The sequence below is a fragment of the Bemisia tabaci genome, chromosome 6 (assembly GCF_918797505.1).
Source record: "Bemisia tabaci chromosome 6, PGI_BMITA_v3".
In the NCBI taxonomy this organism is placed as follows: domain Eukaryota; kingdom Metazoa; phylum Arthropoda; class Insecta; order Hemiptera; family Aleyrodidae; genus Bemisia; species Bemisia tabaci.
Window position 1 is genome coordinate 45519540 of NC_092798.1, and position 24978 is coordinate 45544517.

Below are 24978 nucleotides of genomic sequence, written 5' to 3' on the forward strand. Positions count from 1 at the left end.
ATACTTTCTCCATACTCAAATTGCAGGTAAAGAAGAAAGAAAAGCAAACACGTGGCCCAGCAATGTCGGAAATGCAACCAACGACCTGTGGACCAAGAGGAAGGAGGAGGCTGGTCAGGATGTGGAGAGTATGAGGTCATTTAATACTGTAATGTTTAATATCGGAGAAAAACATTCATTATCTTAATATAATCCGTCTTGCTTACGAGATGGCTCTATACTTTGTATATGCAGTTACACGAGTTCGTTTTATGTTTCTGTCATTTTGTATTTTTTCATTTAGTTTGGCTTTCCTTTCTGGATATCCTCTATTTTTTTTGGGTTGGTTTAGTTTAAAAGTAGTCTTTTTTATTTAGTTTCGTTGGGGATACATAATTTAATTAAGGCAGCTGATCTTCAAGAATATGCGAGATTTTCTGAGTGCTTGTTAATTCTCAGAGTATTAAAGATTACCTAAGTCAAACTTAAATGCAAAATGAATCACATTGTCAAAGTTGTATGGATGAAGAACATGCAAAAATTTTGTGTTGGATGCCGCTCAAGAATTTGCCTGCTCTAGGATTGAAGCACAACTTGTAATCTTTTTGAGTTCCCATTATTGACTTTATAGTTTTTGTCATTTCATGTTCTTTGATTAATTTTGTCACTTGAAGCAGTTCGAAGGAGCGGAAGCGAGGATGAGAGAGGCCAAGCGGCGGGCCCTGCCGTAAAAATATGACGTCCCAGAAGGGGCCAAGCAAAGGAGCAAAAGAGGCCAAACTTCAGGGAAAACAGGAACGCCGCATTCAGAGAGAGGTTAAGGAAACAGAGCACCGTGCTAAAATTGGAGGAATGAAATACGTAGAAAATCACAAAACCTACAACTGTACTAAAAAGCTGCTCTTGGTACGTCAGGACAAAAAGCACTCTTGTAGGTGTATAGCAAGGGCTATAGAGAGCTTGATTTAAAATAAGAGAACAGGCATCTTTTGATAGTTATCAAAATAAAATTAACATTCCACATTTCTGATAAATAATGAGGTGGCCAAAAACTTGAATTATTTAGAGCGGAGATTCTGGGTTATATAAGGCGTAAGATTAAATTAACGCGAACCCTAAACATTTATTCTGACCAAAAGCACCTTGATTTTAGATGTCATTAGTGTTAGCATGCAATTGGGTTTTTACTTACCATGTTATCACATTTTTTACCAACTGTTTTACACATTTTTCTACCTATAAGTCTTGAGGTTCAATTTATAATTTTAATTTTTTAATTGCATTGTTTATTATTTTTTATTATAATTCGTCGCAAATTCTCAAAATCAACTGCAATTTTGTATTTTATGAACTAATACCTTCGTTTAGAAAAGGTTATAGTTAAGTTTGTTGGGCAAAAAAGCACAATGTGATGAAATTAATTAAAAATAGATTTCTGTTTGTGGACAAATTAGGTTTTTTATGTGATCCTTCTTGAAGTACTTTAATCATCAAACTAGATAGAAAATAATCAACATGTAATCTTTCACTCATGGTTATGATTCCTAGTTAAGAAGCAATTCCCTTCGCTGCTTTCAATTTAAACCATCCTCACTTTCTTTTCTTTGGTACAGGAGAGAAAGAGATCGGCAGAAGAGAAGAAAACTGGCAGATCAGGAAGCAGAGGAAGAAAGGAAAAAGCAGAAGGAAGCTGATGAAGAGTGAGAGAAGAAAGAAGAGGAGAAAGAAAATGAGTGAGGAAAGGGAAAGCGAAGTGCAGGAGGAATTAGAGCAATGAAAGCTACTTTCGTTATCGAGCAGGAAGGATTCGATGAAGGATGATGATGAGAAAGCAGAGGAGAATTTGTTGCAGGAATTATAGCATATATAAAGGTATGGAAATAAAGGAAGGGTAAAGCTGCCTTCATAAAATGCATCTTATGAATAAAACGAAAAAAATCATTTCAAGACTAGGGCTTTCATATAATCATCAAATTGTTACCTAGGAACTGACCTGAGTATGAGAGGGGTGGTCTAAGGTTATCGTAATCAATACAGCATTGTGGTGACAACTGCAACAAATGCATAATACAAGGTTACGGTTGTTTTAAAATTCTGCTATTATTTTATTATTCATGTGGACGGAGACCAAGCTAACATCATGCTTGAAAATTTCACCAGATTTTTTTTAAGAAGTGAAAAAAAAAACGGTGTGTGTGAAATTTTAAAAAAAATTGACGTACAGTATGTTTTCCATGTAGGAAATTAAAGTGTGAAGGAGTCTGCAAGGTCAACGAAATATGCTTATCTGCAGTTTCAACATGATAGATTTTCATTTCAGTTGTAAAAATTATATAAAGTCTTGTACTTAAAAATTGCCATGGTTTGTTTTCATCACTGATATTGGGACAAAATTCTCCGTCAGGTGGCCAATAACAAGAGGCTGTCAGATCGAAAATACTTTAGACATCATGGTTCTTGCATTTCATTAGCCTACAGGTTTAACTTTTATGCAAAATGGTCGCCTAAGTTGTATTTATAAAAGTGCACAAATTTTCATGTTAGGATTTCCCATTGATGCTAGGACATTTTTTTTCGTACTTAATCCAGGTAATTATAATAAAAATGTTTTTACATTTTGAAGGTCAAACGAAAAGCACCAGCACACGTAGTATAGTGATAGAACGCATCAAAATGGACCACATTTTGCAATTAGTGGACTTACCACTTTCTAATCATTAGATACAACGTGAGTGCATCAGTTTCCCCTATGAGTTATAGGTTTTATTTGTGTGTTGATCTAGAAATTGTATTTTTATAGCAAAATGCAGTCCAAATTCGTTCCCTATTACGTATCAAGAGTGCCAAAAAATCGATGAAGTGTGCGTTTTTTTTTTCTCTCCTGTTGTGTAATTTAATTGATTTATTTACCTTTCTTTCATATTGCAGGCCCACTAAAGTGGTGGTTTAGAAGACTAGGTGCACATTTTCAATTGAAAACTCAATAGTAATTGACGAATTGATGATATACAGAAAGCTGGAACTTCACAGGCTACGAAAGGTGGTTTAAGTTGTCCGTTAATAGTGGAAAACAGTGCCATGCATTTTGTCACTGTTAATCAGTCTCTAATTGAATCATCATTAACTTGTATTTTCATTCATAACAGTCATAGGGAGAGAGTCTTAAGGCATTCAATAGACCATCAATCTGAACTATTTGATCAAAGTGACCATAGATGATGTGATACTATGAACATTTTTTTTGATCAAATTGAAGGCGAGGCCAACCAATTGTTTTAAAAGTAGGTACAAAATCTTTTTGCACTAAAAAATGTACTAATACTGATAGTGTATATGCGAAATTATCAGGAAAAATTGTTAAGTCAGGTTCTTTGCTTTCTAGAGTGGGTTTGACGTTTCAAACAACAAAATTTGCTTGAAACACTTATTCCAAATTATGTATTTTACATTATCTTGCTTGTGTAATTGTCAGGAAAGGATCACCAAAAATGTGTTCAGAGAAAAAGAGAAGTGTCGGTGAATTTATTTTCTAAATTTGTTTCCTTTCAAATTAACCTTTTTGGGCAAATATCGAAGACACTTGGCTTACTCGAGACATTTTTTAATGAGATAAAGATGCACGAGTTTTGCAACACTGTAATTGCTTATTCTTTTTGATAATTGCCTTCTTTATAGATGTGAGAATTGGTAACTAGACAAAGGTGCTTTCGCTTTAACTATTTAGGTATAGTTGTCTTCGCTAAACTTGCCGTGTGTGTAAAGAGAGCTGTCGGATAAAAATTTTTCGCTCCCACAAAATTTTTAAGACCTTTCAATATTTAAGGTTTTAGCAAAAGGATGTGCTTTCAGAGGTTTTGTTCTTTTGACAAACTGCGTATTAGCTGGTCGACCTAGCAGAAAGAAAACCTCGCAGGCTTTAATTTTAAGGAGCATATGCTCTGTGACAGCTACTTCTAGTTCATAAATTTCTTAACTAATAATTGTTATGATCAGTTCCTTTCCTCTTATTTCAGTGTGTAGTAGATGAGGGGAAAATTATATATATTTATCAAGAAGAGCTTGAAGAAGTTGCAAAGTTTATCAGAAGAAGAGGACGCGTCTCTAAAGCAGAGATGGTTTCGAGAAAACAGTAATTCTTCATTATTTGACTCCTGTTTCCAAGGAGACACCTATTTCCACGTCTACCTCTTGTACAGTCTCTGTTTGTATTTGAAATTGTCTTATTTTTCAACTGTTATTTTAAGATTTGTTAAAATAAAGTCGTTTTTATCTTTTATTCATCATTTCTTCTTTCTTTGTCTTAGCATGTAGTTGGCAGGTTTTCAGCATATTTTTACGGACAAATGCAGTAGATCTCGATTACAAGAATGCTGAAAGTCTGCATTTCTGGTTGACTAGAAGGAGTGGATTAATGTGGCAAAAAAATTGAAAACATGTAAGGGTTTTTGTAATTTAGACAATGCCTTAGAAACACGATGGCTATTTGGCAGAGCTAGGGTCATATTTACATACAAGCCTGAAAGGCACTTTTACTGCCTTTTAAATGGTTTTTCGAATTGGAAACTCTGATTGCACTTCGTGTTCAATAATAAAGGACTCATTGCCATTAGTGATACCCCTGTATGCTGGACTCAAAAGGAGCGGCCTTCAAAAGGGCACTATACTACACTAGTAAAAGTAAAAGCACTTTGTCCAAATTGTCGTAGAAGCCAGCAGAAAGCCTTGAGGTGGAAAACTCTGAATGTTCAGAACAGTACAACAAAAAGATACTGATTTGGGCTCAGAAAAACTGATGAGCTCCCATTAATGAGGGGGAATGATGGGACAGAAGTTTCCTAAGTTCCACCCTGTATAGGCATGATACAGAGGACAACTAAAAAAGCTAACAAATCGCATAGCTTCATTTGGACGGAAACATATCTTGTCTCAGTTGCCATTGTGCACAATTTCAACAATTGAACCACCAGTTTTAAAGGCTTATTTTTGGGCTAGCTGTTAAAGAATACTAGGTAAATTTGAGGAGACATTAATTTCTTCATCAAAAGGTGAGAAGTAGCCAAAAACCATATAGATCTGCCATCAATTGGTTTTTCCCTTGGAAGCAGTGAGGTAGCCGTTGATATAGAAGGCGTTTGGGTGCAGAAAAGGTATTCCATGCGTTAGCGTTGTTTCCAGAATCTCCGAAGCTATAATTTATAATTTAAGGAGGAAACTATTGGGAGTCATTTTCCGAAATTTTGAGAGTTTTCAGCAAGAAGAAAATGAAAAAGAATGATTCAAGTAAAAGTAACAAAAAATCAACATACATTAGAATTAAGCATAATGGAAGACGCATGGCAGAGATTTTGAGACACCGCAACCAAGAATAATGCCCGGTGTTTTTCATCTTTCCACCTGGCGCACACAAGGGTGTTTATGCGTTTGGCTGGCAGTCTCTGTCAGTGTGAGCACTTAGTTACAGCAATGAACTGGGGTTGCAGAATTTTTTTTTTCTCCATTCAAGTTCTGTGGAAAGAAAGAATTTTGAAAGTAATTTCGATAATACCTGTAATTGTCCGTTTTGGGCAATTAGATTCAAATTTTTAGTAAGAAAAGGCTCCTTCAAAGTTGCCAAAAATTCGACCCTATTTCGAAAGGAAAAATATTGCATCTAAAAGATTGTAGAGATGTCATACATCAGGATTATCGATTGCCCAGGTTTATTTTTGCCGACATGCATTTGTTCATGTTATTTTCCCCAGTTTGTGGATGGATATGTATCTTAAACGTCATGTTACAAGCATTGCTATTTGAAGTGAATAAATTTTTGGTCATTAGTTTTTATAAAAATGGAAACGTTTCTACTCATGATGAAAAATGCCCTAGCCCAGCGGGCCATGTTACAATGGAATTCACACAATGGTTGATTGAAAACTAAGGGCTAACGCGTCAAATGAAGTCCCATCAGTTCACTTCAAGACCAATGAAAAAAGATATCTCGGTTAATCACACTGTGCGCCTTTTTTTCAGTCAAGAAGTGCTGTTTTGAGCTATTTTGAGCTCAAAAATGCAATGCTCACGGACATTTGCACGGATAAACTCGTATGTTTGAAGGCAAGTTTTTGTGATGCAATTACAAACAGCTCCAATGAAGCGAGTGACTCAAATATTTTACAGAGAACTTCCAGAAATAAGAAAGCGCATAACATGGTTTAAAGAAAAGTTAACAATTTAAATTCAAAAGTTTAATTTTCACTAAAAAAAATATAATATATGGGCAGGGAAAAAAATACCATCTTATATATAACAAATACCATATAACCTTGAGACTTATTGTTCCTAAACCCTTGCATGTTAATTTCAAAAGTAGACAAAGTCTTGCATTTTGTGCCTAAGGACCAGTGTGACTGACAACAGAGAACCAATGCAAATGATGTCCTATTTGACTTGCAAAAAATCAAAAACCCCTGGATACTTCCCCGCATTCTACGAGACCACCCATTCTTTTTTATTGGTTCTAACAACTTTATTCTTAAGCACTATTGTAGTTGTTTAAAGTCTGGAGCAATGACAGATTTGATACAAATTGTTGGGAATCCAGAATCCTCAATTAGGTTAAAGAAGGAGTGAAGGGTCCACTGATTAGAAGCCGTGGTGGTTCGTGGTGCAGGGAAGCTGCCCAGCCAGGCACCCTTACGGGAGCTAAGCAATTGAAGCCATGGAATAAAGTAGTTTGAGCACTATCTTTCAACAGCCAAAACTTGAAAAATTAGATTCAGATCCAGATTTCCTTATCTTTACAGAGGACATGAAGCCGTACAGTAAGCAAAAAACATACCCAACTCAGAAGTTAGTGGTTCAATGCCCAGTAGGTGCTACGGCAATACCAACTTCAATTCCAGCAACAGGCAGTTCTGCTTACTCAGTTTACCTTTCAGTGGGACAGATCTCACTGATCATTCAGACTTTCAACGGTTGAACTTTCTCGAATTCCTCTTTCAAATCTGAGTGGTACTTCTACGTCAAGTAAGTTGTTCGATGCCTAGCTCTTCTTCCGTCCTGAAATGAGCGGGGATGAAGATAATATGATTAGTAAAAATCCAATGTGCAAACAAAACGGTTCAGCAAATTAAAAACAGTTGGAAAAGTTCCTCATGAAAGTTTGAGTAAAAATTACAAAAAATAAAGAGCCACTTTGACTTAGTTTATAGATGCCCAGCCTAGCAGATCACAGGTAACTAGGCCTGCTTGAAACACTAAGATGAAGTCAAAATGTTGTCATGATCATTAAAATTAAAGTTGTTTATAAATAAGATGACTAGTAATAGCGAATTAAAATGGACATAGCTGCCTGACTCTTCGACTGACGCTGGAATGCGCCTCCATTCTTTTGCAAGGCTCTGGAACTGATATCCACCCTACTTTTTTAGAGCTGGTCTGTTCCTTTCAAAACAGACCGTAAATTCATGTCGAGTTTTCACGGTCATTCGGGTAAATACCGCTGGAATGTATCATTGGCGATCAGTGAGAAATCAAAGGTGCGTAGTGAGAAATGTTTCGGTTGGGGTCAACCAGGCATGCGTTCCAGCCAGCATGCACATGCAGCTTGAAAGTCTAATGTCGGTGAATCTTCCGATGTGTAGTAGTTCATTGATGTTTCAAAGTTTAGGTCACTGAATAAATCCATAGGCCATTTGAAAACTTCCAGAGTGCTTAGTGCGTGTGTTTTCGTACTCCGACAGTATATGAAGCAATGACAAATTAAAATAATCCGCGTATTTTCATATTGATTGGAAAACTCTACCAATCTCGGATCCGAATTGGGCTATTTAACTCCAACAGGCATGCCGCTCATTTTTTAAATACCTCCAGTATGTCTACAGCCCCATCGCAAAGTTCCCAACACTCACGTTCTCTAAACACTTTCGGTCAGATAATGAGGAAATTTTCTTCGAACTATCTACATCAAACTCCTCCATGGGAAGGTGCAGCATGCAACAAAAGATCGCTGAACCAAGTTGATGCCACCCAAGATTCCCAAGTCATGTTACGTAGAAGAATAGCCCATAAATTAGGATGGGGTTTTCATGCATACGTTCCAAGATTTAAGAATGCGTCAATTAAATAAGTCGGAGTCCAACATGGACGTTGTATGTTGGATCCTGCTTCAGCCATACTGTTTCCGACAGGAATTTTTGAAGTTTAGAAGAGTCCCTGTTACATTCAAATGTTATCAATTTCAGCGTTGCGTGCGAATTTGCTGTAAGTTGTTTCATTTTGACCATGTGGAAAATGAAACCCCAATCACAAATGACGATGGTGTCACAATGTCAAACTTATCAAACTATAAGAAGTAAACCGATGAAAACCGATTGGATCCTTAGGGCTGGTTGCACATATTCTTTGTTCTTCGGTTTGTACTTTAGAGAACAATCAACAATTAAATGTTTAGGTTTCTTAAGTATGAATGCACACAAAGAGGAGTTTATTGAGGGCAGGCACTTCACGGGCTTCAAGCAAACCATCTGCCAACAAATGTTGCAAAAGGATATATGTGGTGCACAACGAGAGTACAGGGAGAAGAGAAGAAAGACACATTCCTAAATACAATCAAGGTTAAAGAAAGTCAGAGTGTTTTCTCACACACTTCACACTAATCCACTTTATCAGTTCAGTGTTTATCAGTCAATAAGATCTGTTGTATAAACCTCACTTTTTTGCTTTGTTTACAAATGTCCTGTCAACGGTGTTACTTATGCTGGGATGTATGGTTTCTGAAGGTGGGCAAAAGAGAGGTATTTGAGGAGATCCGTTCGCCCGTTTTTTACCGGCGGGAGGACTCGGCGGGGCGCGCGCAAAATGTCATAAAAATTGTTAAAAACAAATGGTCATTAATGAAAAGTCAATGAACTATTCGAAAAAATATGCAGGAAATGTGATTCCAAAAACTTCTGCAATGGACACGCTATGCCAATGAAATTCATAGGAACAGTTTTAAATCTAGTCTTAGAATTTTGAGAAAAATAACCATGAGTAGAATTTTTGTACGGTTTTAATGTGCAGTCTCGGAAAATGCTAATTGGTCCGAGGATAAAAAAATAAAATAAAAAATAAAAAAAAATTGACTCGAAACTTAGATATTAAATTCAACTGATAGTGAGGAACTCAATAAAAGAGAGACAAATTTTAAAAAAAAGGTGAATGGTGAGTAGCACAGTTGCGTTGTTGCTAGAAGGTGTTTTTTTTAATCAAATTAAGACCTGGTGACCCTTCAGATATTGTTACTTGCTTGCATTATCCAATTGCAGACTAGCAACGCAGCTGATGCGAACTGATACTCACAATATGATATTAACTCTTGCTTAGGTACGTTATTTATAAATCACAACAGAGTGACAGCAACAGAGGCTTGAAGGAGACATCGTAGCGAAATAGCACAGATGATCCTGAGCAAGCTACGCAAGTCCTCAGGGATATGCGCGTCCACAGGACAGAGGCGATAATCGAAAAAGTTGGCAACGACCGTGTCTCCTCAATTTAAATGCATGTATGGAAACAATACGATTAACAGTGGAGCAGCTTGCCTCACCTGAAATCGATATTTTTAAATAATATAAATGGAGAAAAACAGGGATTGCCAACTTGCAAAATTGCCACTGTCCACAGAGTGTGCACTTATCAGGGACAGGGGGGAAGGGAGGGGGGCGGGGGGGCGGGGGGCGGTAGCACTCATGACGAAGATCAGCAAGTTTGGTAAGATGAATGTGTCCATGTATCTCCCTTATCATTACAAGGAGGATGAAGGAGATCTCACATGGTAATCTCCAAACAAACATTCGCTGACCCATGTAGACAAATGGAATGGTTGATGTAAGTCAAAATACAAAATAACTTTAGTGTTTGTAACCTGATTAAATATGTCAACAGCAATTCTCACAGGCTATGGAGTGTTCGACTATCCTTCTCCCAATTATGCAGCTCTCGTAAGGATGCTGTAAGACTGACAATCTCTTAAAATTTGCGTCTGCACGTTTTAGGTGGACACACCAGCTAAAAATAAATACGGATGCATGTACATCAAAAAATAAACACAAACAGATCACTAAAAAAAACGGATAGGGAGGTAAAATGGAAATGCATAATTCAGAACAATAGAAAGGAGATTTTGAAATATGCAATGTAGAGGGGCATTTAAGTTGATCCGACATCTTACGATTCGACAACATTATATAGTTCTACACATTCTAAATATAAAAAAATGCATGAAAACTCCAAAATGCCACAGCTATGTTCAAATGGGAAGTTAGATAACATTTCAAATAAACGTCACATAATATGATTTGCCATTGAATCAAAGGTTAATTGTAAAAAAATTTAAATCTTGTTTCTGGAGTTGATTTCCAGACATCCCTTTCTATGATGTCGTTTTTCTATGTGAAATTTTTAATGAGAAAAATGCACAGCTACCTTTGCATTCATACCGTTGTCATTGAACGCCCAGAATAATCATGGAAACTTTTGAAAAATGTATGTACAATACAAAAATGGTGTGGTGGACCCTTCCGGATACCGGACACCTAGAGAAGAGCGTCCAAAAGGCACGTCCTGATTGAACGGATTCGGTGTCTCTCATTAGTATAGTTGCAGGCCAAGTATTTGTAAATCCACAGGTACCTTTTCATTGTCTGTCGTCATCAAATTGCTCCGGGTCCAGCAAGTGGCAAAGCGCAAAGTGGGGTAAAGCATTTCTACTATCAGGGTCTCTAGCAGCATTCATAGATGCTGCTGAAAGATCAAACAAAAGGAGTTCTAAAGAGTTGCAACTTAACATCCAGGCATAAAAATCAGTTTTTCTTTTACCAAACTTCGAGGGGATAAAATCTAAATTTCGGACTGCTGCCAAGTGGCACGAAATAAAATTCTGAGTATATCTCCCAGAAAATTAGTCTGTTACAAGTGGTACAGGAAGAATTCGACTGACCATCATATTATGGAAAAGTATTTTTTCTCGTAGAACACTCCAGGAAAAACATTTTACAGAGAGTGTATAGGAAGCATATTGGTGGAACAAAAATATTCACAGAAAAGCGAGTCGGGCCTCTTTATGATAACAGTAGGTAAGACTGGCCATATCAGTAAAAAGCAGGAGTAAGGAAATTTCTATAGAGATACACCAACATAGAAAAAAAGATGGATACATCTTTCTAGCTGAATTGGTCGTCCCTGCACGTTGTTGGTGACTTTTAGAACACTATAAATACCCTTCCCCTTCTTTGCATAGGTAAAATGCTCAATTTTCAGGTTTCCCGGCATGTAGTACACAGCGCAAAACTCTAACTTTACCTAGATCACAACAGCAGTATTTTATGAAGGTAACAACGCACTGACTTTCGATGTCCGAACTATATCAATAGCCAATGAAAGATAGGGAAACTTCGGTCAATATTTATCTTTGCGATTTAGAAACCAGTCTGAAACAGACAAACAAAACCAGGAAAAAATAAAAGATTTCTGAGAGGGGGATCACTGTACCTTCATATCACAATCTGTGATGATCATTAGCATATCTAGAAAAATTTAGTGGGTGGAAGGCAATACAGGCCCATAAAGGTCTCTTGATATCCAGCAGCTATATAGAAGCATAAAAAATTTTTTACAGGAGAGGGGGGGGGGGGAGGTTCACCTTAAACTATACCCAGATAGGTAATGTCAGTGCTGTTTCTTGTCATTTTTCTTCCTTTCATGTTTATAATAATTACAGGCCTACAGTCGTGATGCTTCTTTTTTTTGGGGGGGGGGGGGGGGGGTTGGCTAGATAATTAGTATGAAGAAATTATAGAGTGAGTGAGCTTAATGAAATAAGAGCCTGAAATGTTTGATTTTATCTCAAGTCCTTCGATTCTTCTGCTTACATACTGCATGTCAAAACAGTGTCCTAAAGTTCAGCGTTAAGTATATGCACTAGATTTTTATTGTTTTGGGGCTGTTCACAAATTACACGAGGCACTTTTTCCGATTTTAAGACCCCCCCTTCCCCCCGTAAGGCACTTGTAAGGCTAGCCTGGACCTCTCCTATAATAATTACGTATGGCTGGCCAGACCCCTCCCCCCCTTTATCGTTTAAATGCATACTTAATTTAATGAAAAAATGGTGTTGAAACAAATCGGTGTTGCCTTAAAAATTACTAATTGCTGGTAGGAGATCATAAAGAATAACAGTTGTATTGAAAAAATAACCAGTTTATAAATTCAAAAAGTTTAGGAAAAATTGCATTTTAACAAAAATAATTGAATGTCTGAAAAAAAACAAAATTTGGACTAGTCAGTCCTTAAATTAACGAAATTGGAAGAAATAAAATCTAAAAAAATAAAATTCTGACAAGCAAAGTTTTTTTCCCTCCTTCTCATATAAGTGTTTGGCTTACGTAAGGAAGCGCTGACACCCCCCCCCCCCCAAGCGCCTTACATAATTTGTGGGCGGCCCCCTATAACAAAAATGGCAGAAATGATACCAAGATTACAAAGTGGCTGCCAGGAAGTAGCCCCCGTGTTGGTTAGAGAAACTTGGATTGACATTAAAGAAAGGAATCAAGCAGAGTGCATAGAAATATACAAAAAAAATACAAAAAAATAAATTAGGGAATGAAAATTCACTTACTCCTAAGTTTGGCAGATTGACTGAGGTTTGCAAAGAAAAAGCTAGGGTATCTAATGAGCATTTCGCTGTATTATAGTTGATTTTTGTGGAAAGCTGATACCAAGTTTTGTAAGGAGTACTTCTCTTCATTTGCTTGAATGAAGTCATGAATTTGATCTGTCGGTACAGGATACCTAGATAGGTTTGCTAAAATTGAACTGGCATGATCGGCAACAACTGACTCAGGATCCAACACATTGTCAAACAATTGTGACAATACACTATTTGTTCGGCATGATTTTACCTTTAATGAAAGCAAAGAAGATGAAAACAACTAGAGAAAAATGATTTAAATAAAAATTACTTAGATAAGGGCGATGAAAAAAAAGGGAAGGCGCCTCAAGAGAAACCGACTATGTACTGACCAACTTTTTTTATTTTCACACAAAGCAATGATGAAATTCAAAATGGAGCGCTACATATCGATAGCCAAAGTGTAATATCACGTCCCTCCATTTAAGACATTGCAGACCTCCTGCAATAATTCATTTTTTCATCAGAAAACAAGACAACCTGGATTGCATTTTGCAAAAAAGGAACCACTAGCATTGCAATGTTGCTAAGATTGTGCAACTTCTTTGGTCTTGAAGGAAAAACCCGATTATCCCTTAATAGTTTCTATTTCACTCGCTAAAAACTGTGATTTTAAGACAAAAATTACCATCTAAATTTCATAGTTTTTCACAATTTACGCAACTTTATTGCAAAGGATGAAGTTGCACAATACTAGTGCAATACTAGTGCATCATTGCAATACTAGTGGTTCCTTTTCGCAAAATGCAATCCACCTAATGTCTCGAAAACTTCCTTGATTTTTCTCTTCGGTTGTCAAAATATTCTGTATCAATTTCAAGCTAGGTATAAAGTTGGCTTCTTTTTTTTCAAAAAAAAATAAAACAGGAACAGAGATTTTGAAACATACCGATAAAGCTATGTATACTATAAATAGCTAAAACATAGCATTCCTTGCAACAGATAAAATGGAAATGTATACAAATTTTAAGGCGTTGTCTCCACGGGACGTTTTCATGGGATTTGTCCCAAGTTTGAATCGCAGGAATGAAACTTCTGGGATTTTTCCTGGTTACTGTCTCCTCGGGACGGGGCTCAAACGGTCCTGCGACAAGTTTGTAAGGGAAGATAAGTTAGTAAAAATCGAGTGCTTTAACCGGGATTAAAATAATAATTGAACACGATTCACAAGTAGACCCATTACTTTAACTAAACAAACACAAAACAGTGGAGTGACCAACAAAATATCGTATAGTTCGCTTTCAGTTCTTTTTCCTCTCTCAGTTGGTCCTAAAGGTACAAGGATCATACTTGGTAGTTGGTAGACCATTTCAATATTTTTCCCAACTTCGCAAATGAGATTTTTCCCTGGGACAAATCCCGTGAAACGTCCCGTGGTGACAAGGCCTAAGAAGCATTAAACCTGGATTTAAGAAGCATTAGGTCATTAAAAAATAATTACTTTCAAGCAGGTAAGTAAATTTTTGTAAGTGAGAGTCTATGAATTTTACCTCAGAGGGAGTGTCATCAAACTCATTTTTTAAAATGAGTTCTGCTCCATCTCTGTCAGAGGAAATATTAATCAAGAAAGAAAATGAACTCTTGGCAATAACAGGGTCGGCATCTTGAAGGCAAATCATCAAAGTTTCAATAGCTTCAGGACAACTTTTGTACCAGTTTTGACGTCCATCAATATCGGCTGTTGTTTCTGCAAAATGGATGTAAAGGAAGTATTAATACCGGTAAAGGTTTAGTGCTAGTGATTAAAGAGACATGATCCATTCTTACGGTAAAATGAACTGAAAAATGCAGCAATGACGTCAAAGAGGTTTGTGAGAGCAAATTCTTACGGGAAATACACCTTTTTTAAAATGGACATTTAAAATGTAGACCAAAGTACTTTTATTTCTGAGGGTTTTTTCATCTTTCCTCATTTGACATACCAGTGCTAATGGAGAGGTGTGCTATTTGCTTGCGTGTTGTGATGCTCTCCTACTAAGCAAGAAGCATTCATCCTCTAGTATTGAAGTAAATGACGATACCTAGGAGGTGCGCTTTATACCACATATTTTCTGATGATAAAACATCTGCTTGTTAAAATTTGTACCAGAGATAAGAATGGGATATTGGTGCCATCCATGAAAAGAAAAATATAATGTCGTCGCTTAGAAGTTGGGGGGGGGGGGGTTTCCAGATGCAACAGTGACAAGTTTAAGTAGGTGATTGAATGGACAAAATTACTCCAGATCAGTGACAACTATACTGTGACGCCAATCTTCAAATATAAATCATGTATGACTAGTCTTAAGGCCCTTATAGGCAGCAACATGCGATTTTTAGCACAAGCATGTGTCTTGTAGTCTACTAACTTCGTTTTTACACCACATCACTGGAGTCCACACCTATTTTTGGCTCAAAAAATTAAGCAAAAAAATCATCTATAGGTATCTCATGGATCTGCTTTTTGTAATTTGATCAATATAATTTCAGTAATCTCAAAGGAAGGTGAAATACTTAGTAGTGACTGGCGGCACTATCTCTGATCTTGAATTATCCCTAATCGAACCCTGGATCACCTTAAGGATAAAGGAAAAGTGCTATTCCGATGAGGTGAATTTAGGCACATCAGTTCGTGTCCGCATCAGGTTTTGCACTTAACATCATTACAGGTACAAATTCGTGATTGGAATTGTGTGCAAGGTATATCGACTTAAGCGATTATGTTGCGATAATCTTCATGTGAAGGTTTTCAACATGGTTGTTTTAATTCAGGTTGGAAGATGAGTATTCAATGCATAAAAACATGACTAGATCAGTGTTCCTGGATTTGCCGAGGCAGCATTACAATGGCATCATTCAGATCAGATTCACAAAGAAGCCTGAGAGGATAGTGCGGAGAAATATAAAAATTACTCACTTAATAATATCGAGAGAGCTCCGAGTCTTATGTCGCGACGGTTTTGAGGGCCAAGGAACGTCAAAAGTTCTTTATAAGAATTGTCAGACATTTTGATTTATAGGAAAAAAGATACGTAATGAAGTTAACCAGCAAGAATGACTAACAGGGGTGAAAAATAAATTGAAATATGCGAACTTTCAAGTAAAAAAACAACTGAAAGAGACACGTGAGTACCTACGGACCATAGAGAAAAAAAAGGAGGTGTTTGCATCTTGAGGATTTGTACCCACCTACGTCATCAATGTAAACAAGACGCTCGTTGAGGGTTATGTTGACGCTGTAAAAACGGACCATAATGTCCGATTTTTTTACTTAAATCAACTCTTTATTTAATTTCAAGCACTTTTTATAGAATGACTTTTTCCCTAAATTACACCATTTCCAAGAAAATCGACAGGATAAAAACGTCGCTGTACCCAATGACGTCATCAAAGCTATAGATACTCTATGAAAAATTCCAAGATGCCCGAAATGCAAACACCTCCTTTTTTTCCTCTATGCCTACGGACGGTCAATCGGAAAAATTTTAGGTTAGGTCGTATGTGCTTGTTTACATTGGTCGTTTCCGGTTCAGTGGCGGAAACGAAGAATGACGAAGATACAAAAAAAAGCGGTGAAGTCAAAACCGCGTTGCAAAACCGTGAGCAAGATCCATCCATATAGGTCAGTCATTGCGCAGATTTCCCCGCTCGGGTAAGCCCCTTTCCATTGGCTCGTGACGTCAGCATTACTGCCGCGAAAACCAGAAAAGTCGGAAACAATGCTTTTCTTATGGGAAGAGCAAATTTTTCTTAATGAATCATTTAAATTTCTTTCTTTAAATCCTTTGAAACTTTCTGTGTGTCGAAAAGAACGTTTAGACATTAGCATTCAGGGTGTCGATTTTGCCGAATTTGTGTTCTTTCATTTTACAGTTTACTCTGCATCAGCCATTTTTACACGCGAAATCTATACCACTAGATGGCTTGTTACATCGCTGACTTCAAAAATCATTTAAAAATATAAAAACGCAAATTCAGCTGAATTGAAACCCTGACGCTAATTTCTAAACGTTCCTTTCGACACTCAGAAAGCTTCAAAGAATTTAAAAGTAAGAAATTTAAATGATTCATTAACAAAATTTGTTCTCTCCCATAAGAAAAGCATTGTTTCCGACATTTCTGGTTTTCCGCGGCAGTAATGCTGACGTCATGCGCAGAAGATTCTCATTTGGGTTTCGGGAATGACTGACCTATATGGATGGATCTTGACCGTGAGACCATGTGACACAGTTACACAAGTGACAGATAAAATGTGAAAGATGGGAAATTTTCATGGAATATTTAGAAATTCTCTCAAAGCTATGAAAAATATGAGGTATATTTCAGGATCTGAAAATGTGACACGTACCTTAGAGTGGGACTTATTTTTTTAATCAACAAAACCAAATGTTGAACGGTTAAATGGTTCTATGTGATAAAAAAACACGGTAGCCAAGAGGATTTTGAGAGAGAGAAAAAATTCAACTCAGCGCGCACAGAGCTTAAACATCATGATTTTTTCGGAAACAAAATTTCGCACGCACGAAAAATTGGCCGAATTCAGGAATATTTGACGTTTCCGATGTCAATCGAGGTTAGTGGTTATCTGTTTCCTGAACTCAAGTAGTAAAGCACTCATACTTGCATCCTGCATCAGCATGTTTACGGACGTACATAATTTAAAATATCATGGATCGGCAGGTCATTGACCCTTGAGTAGGACTCTATTTTTGTGCCGTAGTATCTTGATTTATTTTGTGAAGATAGCTCTGTTTTCTTATAGGATGCCCGTCATTCTTGATACGTTGGAGCGGCTTGAATTTTTTATAACACCTCCGTAGTGAAATAGTTGCTTGAAGCGACGTGGCATTCCGCGTCCGCGGCCTGCGAGCAACCAGCGTTACATGCGCATAAGCGCCTACAAACCTAACAGGGATACTTCACGCATTGCGCAATGCGTGAAGTATCCCTGTTAGGTTTGTAGGCGTCAGAGCACGTTACGCGCTGGCAGCACGCCGCACAGTGGTTTTTTAGCGGCAAAAACCCCATTTTCCGAAGATCATTTATTTTAAAAAAAAGTGTTATTTTCCAACACTGAAGGGTTCACACTAACATAAGTCAATAGTATTTTTTACTGTCATTCATTTATAAGATTGCTACAGCACGCTTAAAACAGAATTTTTATCTTGTAGAAAATATTCCTTAAAATAGGCATTTTTTACGCAAAATTCAGCTGATCTTATTTAATTCTAAATCAATTTTTTAGAGTAAATGCTTTAAAACCTGTCATCTCTAGTTCATATTGAAGTGATTTCTTGGGGTGGTTTAAAAAAAAAAGCAAAAATCTTGAATGACGGGGATAAAACCAGATATTCTTCAAATTTAAAAATCCCTTCAGAATAATCGACGTAGGAAGACTTTTAAAAATCTGTCAAGGGATGTTAAAAGATTACAAGCATTTTCAGAGAGTCAAAGGTATGTAGTAACTGCCCTGAAAATATTTCAACCCTATTCAACCCTATTTAGAAGTTATAGGGGTCAAAAGTTAGGTATCAAGGGCGCGAAGAAAACACAGTTTTCGAGACAGTTCGCGCGCAGCACCGCTGTGGCCGGTTTCGCTAGGTAGTTTCTTTAAAAAAATATTAAGCCTGCTAATAAATACAAGCATTTTTTGATAATCAGAGATGTTTGCTAATTGCTACCTGTCGTGAAAACGTTCTACCTACCCCATTTTACTCTTTTTATAAATTACAGAAGTTGAAACATTACCACGAATCATTCATTGAATTTCGAAATCTATACCTACAGAATTATCGGTATAACAAGACATTTGAAAATCATGTAAAATAGTTTCAAGTATTTTCGGGGGGGGGGGGGGGTCGAAGGTACCCTCCTTGAGTCTTTTACAAAATTACAGAGGTTAGAATATTTATTTTCTTTCTATGCCTTGGACTACGTAGGATTCAACACTAATCTCAAGAATTTTTTTCTTGCCGAAAATCGGGAAAAATCGACAGGGTAGACATGGACTGAATTTTCAAGGCCAAAATCGCAAATTCTTGATCGGGCTGAAAGTAAGCTAGTTTCCACAGAAACGACCTTCGGAATGCGATTTGCTGATCTGAAAAGCTCTACGAGTCCGATGGATCGCGTGATTGGCGAAAAACTTGCATTTGATGAACTTTCAGAAAGGGTAAAAAACAATGACGGTTAGTCTGAATGAAAATAAGTAAAAGAGATCTCTTTGTCCACGCAAGTTTCCTTTGGAATCTCGTAGTGGGGTGTATCCTGCACTGTTTTAGCCGAAAATGAAAATATTCTGTAGAGCTCTTCGAGAATGAAATATCATGTTACATTTTATGCGATAGGTTCTGTAACGTGAATTTTTAGAGTCGAAATCGAAAGTTCTTCGATCGGGTCGAAACCAAGCTGCTCCGCTTGACAATGACCCGATGAGTGCCACATGCTGGTCAGAATAGCCTAACAGGTCCGCTGCTTTTCGCAATCAGGGAAAAACACGCGTTTCTCGCACTGCCAGATGGTCAAAGACACTCTCGTTCCCACTGACCGTTTCTCGGCTGAGGAAGCCGCGGGCAGTTTCGGGCCTACGCGCAATCGATTCAGCGCCTCGAACTAAGGTGAAGTGAATCTTGAGACTGTTTTCTTGTCGAAAATCAATATGGGGCATGGACCGAGTTACAGGGATCAAAATCGGAAGTTCTTTGATCGGACTGATAGGTACCAATATTGAAAAGCTCCTCGAGTCCGCTGCTTGGCGCTATCCGCGAAAAACGCCTGGGAGAAACAGTTAAAACTGCCCAGAAATGGCCCTGTAGCCCTGTCAGACCAGTTTTTCGCTGTTTCTCGGCTCAGGAAGCCCTGCCGAGCCGCGGGATTGCGTGCGCAACCCATCCAGCGCCTTCATCTACGTAAGATCCGACTGAAATCTCGGAATTTTTTCTCTTGACCGGAATCGAGAAAAATTGACAGGGGTTACATGGACTAAATTATAAGGGTCAAAATCGAAAGTTCGCCAATCGGGCCGAAACCAAGCATGTTCGCTTGCAAATGACCCGCTGAGTGCCATTTTCCGGTCGGGAAAGCTCCTCGACTCCGCTGCTTGGCGCTATCCGCGGAAGAAGCCTGGCAGAAACAATGAAAAACTGCCCAGAAACACTCGTTTCAGAAACTGGGCGGACTGGTAGTCGAAAAGTTAGGAGGAGACCTAAATGTAAGGGCCCCTCCTGTCGTTCGGGGACCCCTCTAAGAAGGTCCAGGGGCCCTCCCCAGGACAATTTTGAAAATTTCACACTTTTTAAACACGTAGGCATTATTGGAGTTGGATTCTACAGTACTTGAACTTCAAAATAATTCATTCTCAGGATTCATCGGGGGTCCCTTCATCACACATGCTTTCGGCGACCTTCCATGTCTCTTAGAGACAAATTTTCAAGGAATTCGGGGCCTTTTAAAGATTGAAAAGGATAAGAAAATTACAACATTCCGGGAAAAAAACGATGACTCGAAAAAAATTCGCCGGCAAATTGTTAGGGGGCGATCGCCCCCCCCCCCCCCCCCCCCCCGACCGAATGGCCAGTCCGCCCCTGCGGCACAGGAAAGCCGAAAAACCAACCGGGGACACTACTTCAATATCAAACTTCCATCGCCTTCCTAAGGCGCAGGGATACAACTATTTGAACTCTCCAGAACGCGTGAGGTATCACGCTCCAATTGAAGGCGTACCCTGCTTCTTAATTTTTAATCATTCTGCAAAACTTATCTTTTTGGGAAGTACAATCCCGGCTTTAGCGCCCTTACACTCCAGCCTTAACGGTCAAAACTGCAGTAGCAACACAGGAAAGCCGAAAAACCAAACGGAGACGCTACTTCAATATTAAACTTCCTTCGCCTTGCTAAGGCGCAGGGATACAACTATTTGAATTTTCCGGAACGCGTGAGGCATAACGCCTCATTTGTAGGCGTTATCGAATCTTCTGTATTTACATGACGAGATTTTCCGCATTTTTTTTGCATTATATTGTGGATTTGAGTTCCTTTTATTATTTAGTTACATTATTCCTGCTTCTTAATTTTTCATTATTCTCGTAAAATTCTCTTTTTGCGAAGAATATCCTGGCTTTCGCGCCCTTAAACTTCGACTTTAACGGTCGAAACTGCAGTAACGGCACAGGAAAGCGGAAAAACCAAGCGGGGACGCTGCATCAACATTAAACTTCCATCGCCTTCCTAAGGCGCAGGGATACAACTATTTGAACTCTCCAGAACGCGTGAGGTATCACGCTTCAATTGAAGGCGTTTTCGAATCTTCTGTATTTACATGACGAGACATTCCAAATTCGTTTGCATTATATTGTCGATTTGCGTTCGTTTTATTAATTAGTTAAAATATTCCTGCTTCTTAATTTTTCATTATTCTGGTAAAATTCTCTTTTTGCGAAATACGATCCTGGTTTCAGCGCCCTTAAACTCCGGCCTTAACGGTCGAAACTGCAGTAGCGGCACAGGAAAGCGGAAAAACCAAGCGGGGACGCTGCTTCAATATTAAATTTCCATCGCCTTGCTAAGGCGCAGGGATACAACTATTTGAACTCTCCGGAACGCGTGAGGTATCACGCTTCAATTGAAGGCTTTAACGAATCTTATGTATTAACATGACGAGATTTTGCAAATTTTTTTTGCATTACATTGTAGATTTGAGTTCCTTCCATTATTTGGTGAAAATATTTCTGCTTCTTAATTTTTAATTATTCTGGTAAATTTCTCTTTTTGCGAAATACAATCCCGGCTTTAGCGCCCTTAAACTCCAGCCTTAACGGTCAAAACTGCAGTAGCAACACAGGAAAGCCGAAAAACCAAACGGAGACGCTACATCAATATTAAACTTCCATCGCCTTGCTAAGGCGCAGGGATACAACTATTTGAAATTGAATTAATTGAAGGCGTTTCCGAATCTAAAATTTTCTTTTTGCAAAGTACAATCCTGGCTTTCGCGCCCTTAAACTGCAGCCTGAACGGTCGAAACTGCATTAGCGGCACAGGAAAGCCGGATAACCAAACGGGGACGCTACTTCAATATTAAACTTCCATCGCCTTGCTAAGGCGCAGCGATACAACTATTTGAACTCTCCGGAACGCGTGAGGTATCACTCTTCAATTGAAGGCGTTTCCGAATCTTATGTATTAACATGACGAGATTTTCCAAATTTTTTTGCATTATATTGTGGATTTGAGTTCCTTTTCTTAATTAGTTAAATTATTCCTGCTTCTTAATTTTTCATTATTCTGGTAAAATTTTCTTTTTACAAAATACAACCCTGGGTTTAGCGCCCTTAAACTCCGGCCTGAACGGTCGAAACTGCAGTAATGGCACAGGAAAGCAGAAAAACCAAATGGGGACGCTACTTCAATATTAAACTTCCATCGCCTTGCTAAGGCGCAGGGATACGACTATTTGAACTCCCCGGAACGCGTGAGGTATCACGCTTCAATTGACGGCGTTTACGAATCTTATGTATTTACATGACGAGACTTTCCAAATTTATTTGCATTATATTGTCGATTTGAGTTCATTTAATAATTAGTTAAATTATTCCTGCTTCTTAATTTTTAATTACTCTGCAAAAAGTATCCATTTGCAAAATACAACCCTGGCATTAGCGCCCTTAAACTACGACCTCAACGGTCGAAACTACAGTAGCGGCACAGGAAAACCGAAAAACCAAGCGCGGACGCTACTACAATATTAAGCTTCCATCGCCTTGCGAAGGCGCAGGGATACAACTATTTGAACATTTGTATCGATGTTTCAAACCGGATGAGAAGGGGCGGCAAAATACAGGCGGCCCATGGGCGGCAAGTAGGTAAATCCGGCCCTGTCGTGGGCCTTATGGAGAAATAAAACTTCAAACCTCTTTTTCTCAGTTTCAACTTTATGTGGGTTGGTGCCTTTCTGTTGAGCTCGATCCAATGGTGTATGCTCCCCTCCTTTTTTGACAATCGGAAATGCCATTGGTTTATGTAACCGGATAGGCGCCAAAATTATTTTCATGTCCTAAGCACATCATTTTAAAATCGCGTAGGTTCCACTAATTTTTATTTCATAAATATTTCCTCCTCAAAATTTCACGAGAAAAACGACATCATATTCACAAATGGTATGTCTAGAAGTAAATTTTTTCACGAGATGTAAGTAAGTCTACAGTCAACATTGGTCAAATCCTCAAATCGCAAAAATGCAAAAGACGTTAATCGTATAGTCTAATGTCCGTTTGATCGGCGTGATAAAAATACTTAAGATATCTCGTTCAGGAGCTGATGTTTTATTTTCCTGTTGTAAGAAACGTTTTCTACGTAAGATTCTCGAGATAAATCATGTGATGTCATTCACTAGTCTAGACCGTGTCTAATGGCCGGCCTATTGATTAATTTAATTCAATTTTTTGTAGTGTGCGAGCTGATGGGAAAAGGTATTTCGGCTGTTTTTGGACCTCAGACAGGGTCCACGTCATCAATTGTACAATCCCTGTGTGACAACTAAGAAATCCCCCACGTTCAATCTCGATGGGACTACTATCAGCGACGTGGGTCCTGCTTAGATAATCTTTACCCCCACCTATCTGTGCTCCTCAAGGTATGCAAAAAGAAATAATTCAATAACTTTATATCATATCCTTTCAATGGAGCCCTTGCAGGCGTGAGGGATTTGCGATTCAAGTACTTTTTCTTGCGTAAAAGTTTGCTAGAAACACGATGGCTTCCTTAGTTTTCTCTACAATCAACTCCGAAGCTCAGTAAAAGCTCTTAAAGTTGAGGCCGTAATGGAAGGGACATCCCACGCTATACTCTGAGAGTCCACCTCTACGTTAAGACAAACTTTCCATGCAAAGATAGGGAGCAAATACATTAGCGGGGTTGCCGTGTTTTCAATTTTGGAATCCCCAACCAAGAGGTAACCCTGATCATGTATTTGCTCCCTATCTTTGCATGGAGAGTTTGACTTGATATAGGTAGAGGTGGACTCTCAAAGTAGCGTGGGTCCATTACGGCCTCAATTTTAAGAGTTTTTTTTTTTAAGCTTTTGAGTTGATTTCCGAAAAACCCATTGTAAAGTCATCGTGCTACTCGCGAAATTTTACAAAGGAATCAGTACTCTAATCGCAAATTCCTGCCACATGCAAGAGCTTACTGAAAAAATTTCTTGAGATATTATTTTGACTCTAAGCGTAGTTTCTTGTCTACAAAAATTTGTTGTTGTTTTGTTTTTTTAGTCAAATCTGTGTGGATTCAACTCAACATACGTTTTTTTGAGTAAAAAAAGCGTCGTTTTTTTATCGTTAAAACAACGTTTCTTTAACTCAAAGAAACCAATTTTTGTCGACAAGTCGCTTTAAGTCGAAATAATATCTAAAAATTTTTTTTTCAGTGTGCTCCATCATACAATAATCTAACAAAAAAAAAAGACTTATAGCGGAAAATATAAAAACAGCCACTTACTTGTCTCAATACATTGGGTATGTACCTCTTCTGTATGGTACCAGTTCACTAGGTATTCATTTAAGTATCCACAGCTCGTGGCTTCACGCAACAAAACCGGTTCCATTTAACCATAAACTACAGGTGTTGTCTGGCTAAACAAGAAAAATGGGTGTGGCAAAATGCAAGAAATTTTACATTTTCCCTCCTATATATATTTCAATTCAGTTTGAGCAATTTTAATGAAGAGTTGGCAAAGGTGAAAAATTTTGAGCCCCCATTCTCAGTAAAATTTGGGAGTGTTGCCATCCTGCGATACTGACCAACATTGAGGCCGCTTTACGCTGAGTGAAAGGTAATTCAGTAGCCCGCTACTACTGGAGATCTAACATTGAGGAAAAATTCTGGGTTTCCATTTTCAGTAAACTTTAGTATACTAGCCGACACCGACGGATGTTGAAGCTGCCTTACACTGAATGACATGAAAATCAGGCGATGTAACCCGTTACATTAATTTGTAAATAACCGTGCGGGGCAGCAAATAATAATAAAATTAAGGCGAATAAGTTGCTTGCCTCAGAAATCGTAGCCACCCTCACAAAAGAGCCTACCTACTTAAAAATCATGGTTGCGAAATTTCCCCTCGCAAATTGCATTTTTACCAGGCAGGAGAATCTTTGGCATTGCTAACTGCAAATTTCACCGATTTTCCTCTGATCTCATGTAAAAATCAGAAAAAATTTAACAAAACTTACGCAGCTGTATAAAATTGAATTGCTTGAGTCAATTTGTCAACCTTGGAATGGAATTACGTTCCTTCATCAGGGAAACTACGAAAT

General features: G+C 38.1%; 2 protein-coding genes across 2 annotated transcripts in view; both read right to left on the reverse strand.

Annotated features, from left to right (window-relative positions):
• LOC109031672 (uncharacterized) overlaps nucleotides 1–24978 on the reverse strand; it is a 67447-nt gene that overhangs the window by 19686 nt on the left and 22783 nt on the right. The gene's annotated exons all lie outside the window — the stretch shown is intronic.
• On the reverse strand, nucleotides 12671–15830 carry LOC140224838 (protein HGH1 homolog). Its single transcript, XM_072301592.1, has 3 exons — nucleotides 15585–15830; nucleotides 14179–14375; nucleotides 12671–12899 (listed from the first exon to the last, which is right to left on the reverse strand). The coding sequence occupies exons 1-3, from the start codon at nucleotides 15673–15675 to the stop codon at nucleotides 12687–12689; spliced, it is 501 nt and encodes a 166-aa protein (XP_072157693.1). The 5' UTR covers nucleotides 15676–15830; the 3' UTR covers nucleotides 12671–12686.

What these genes read in the sequence shown, in the direction of transcription:
- LOC140224838 (XM_072301592.1), bottom strand. Translation starts at nt 15,675, where the DNA reads ATGTCTGACAATTCTTATAAAGAACTTTTGACGTTCCTTGGCCCTCAA. An exon ending in AGCTCTCTCGATATTATTAA is followed by an intron (nt 14,376 to 15,584) that starts GTGAGTAATTTT and finishes TCCATTTTGCAG; the next exon opens with AAACAACAGCCGATATTGAT. An exon ending in TTGATGACACTCCCTCTGAG is followed by an intron (nt 12,900 to 14,178) that starts GTAAAATTCATA and finishes CTTTCATTAAAG; the next exon opens with GTAAAATCATGCCGAACAAA.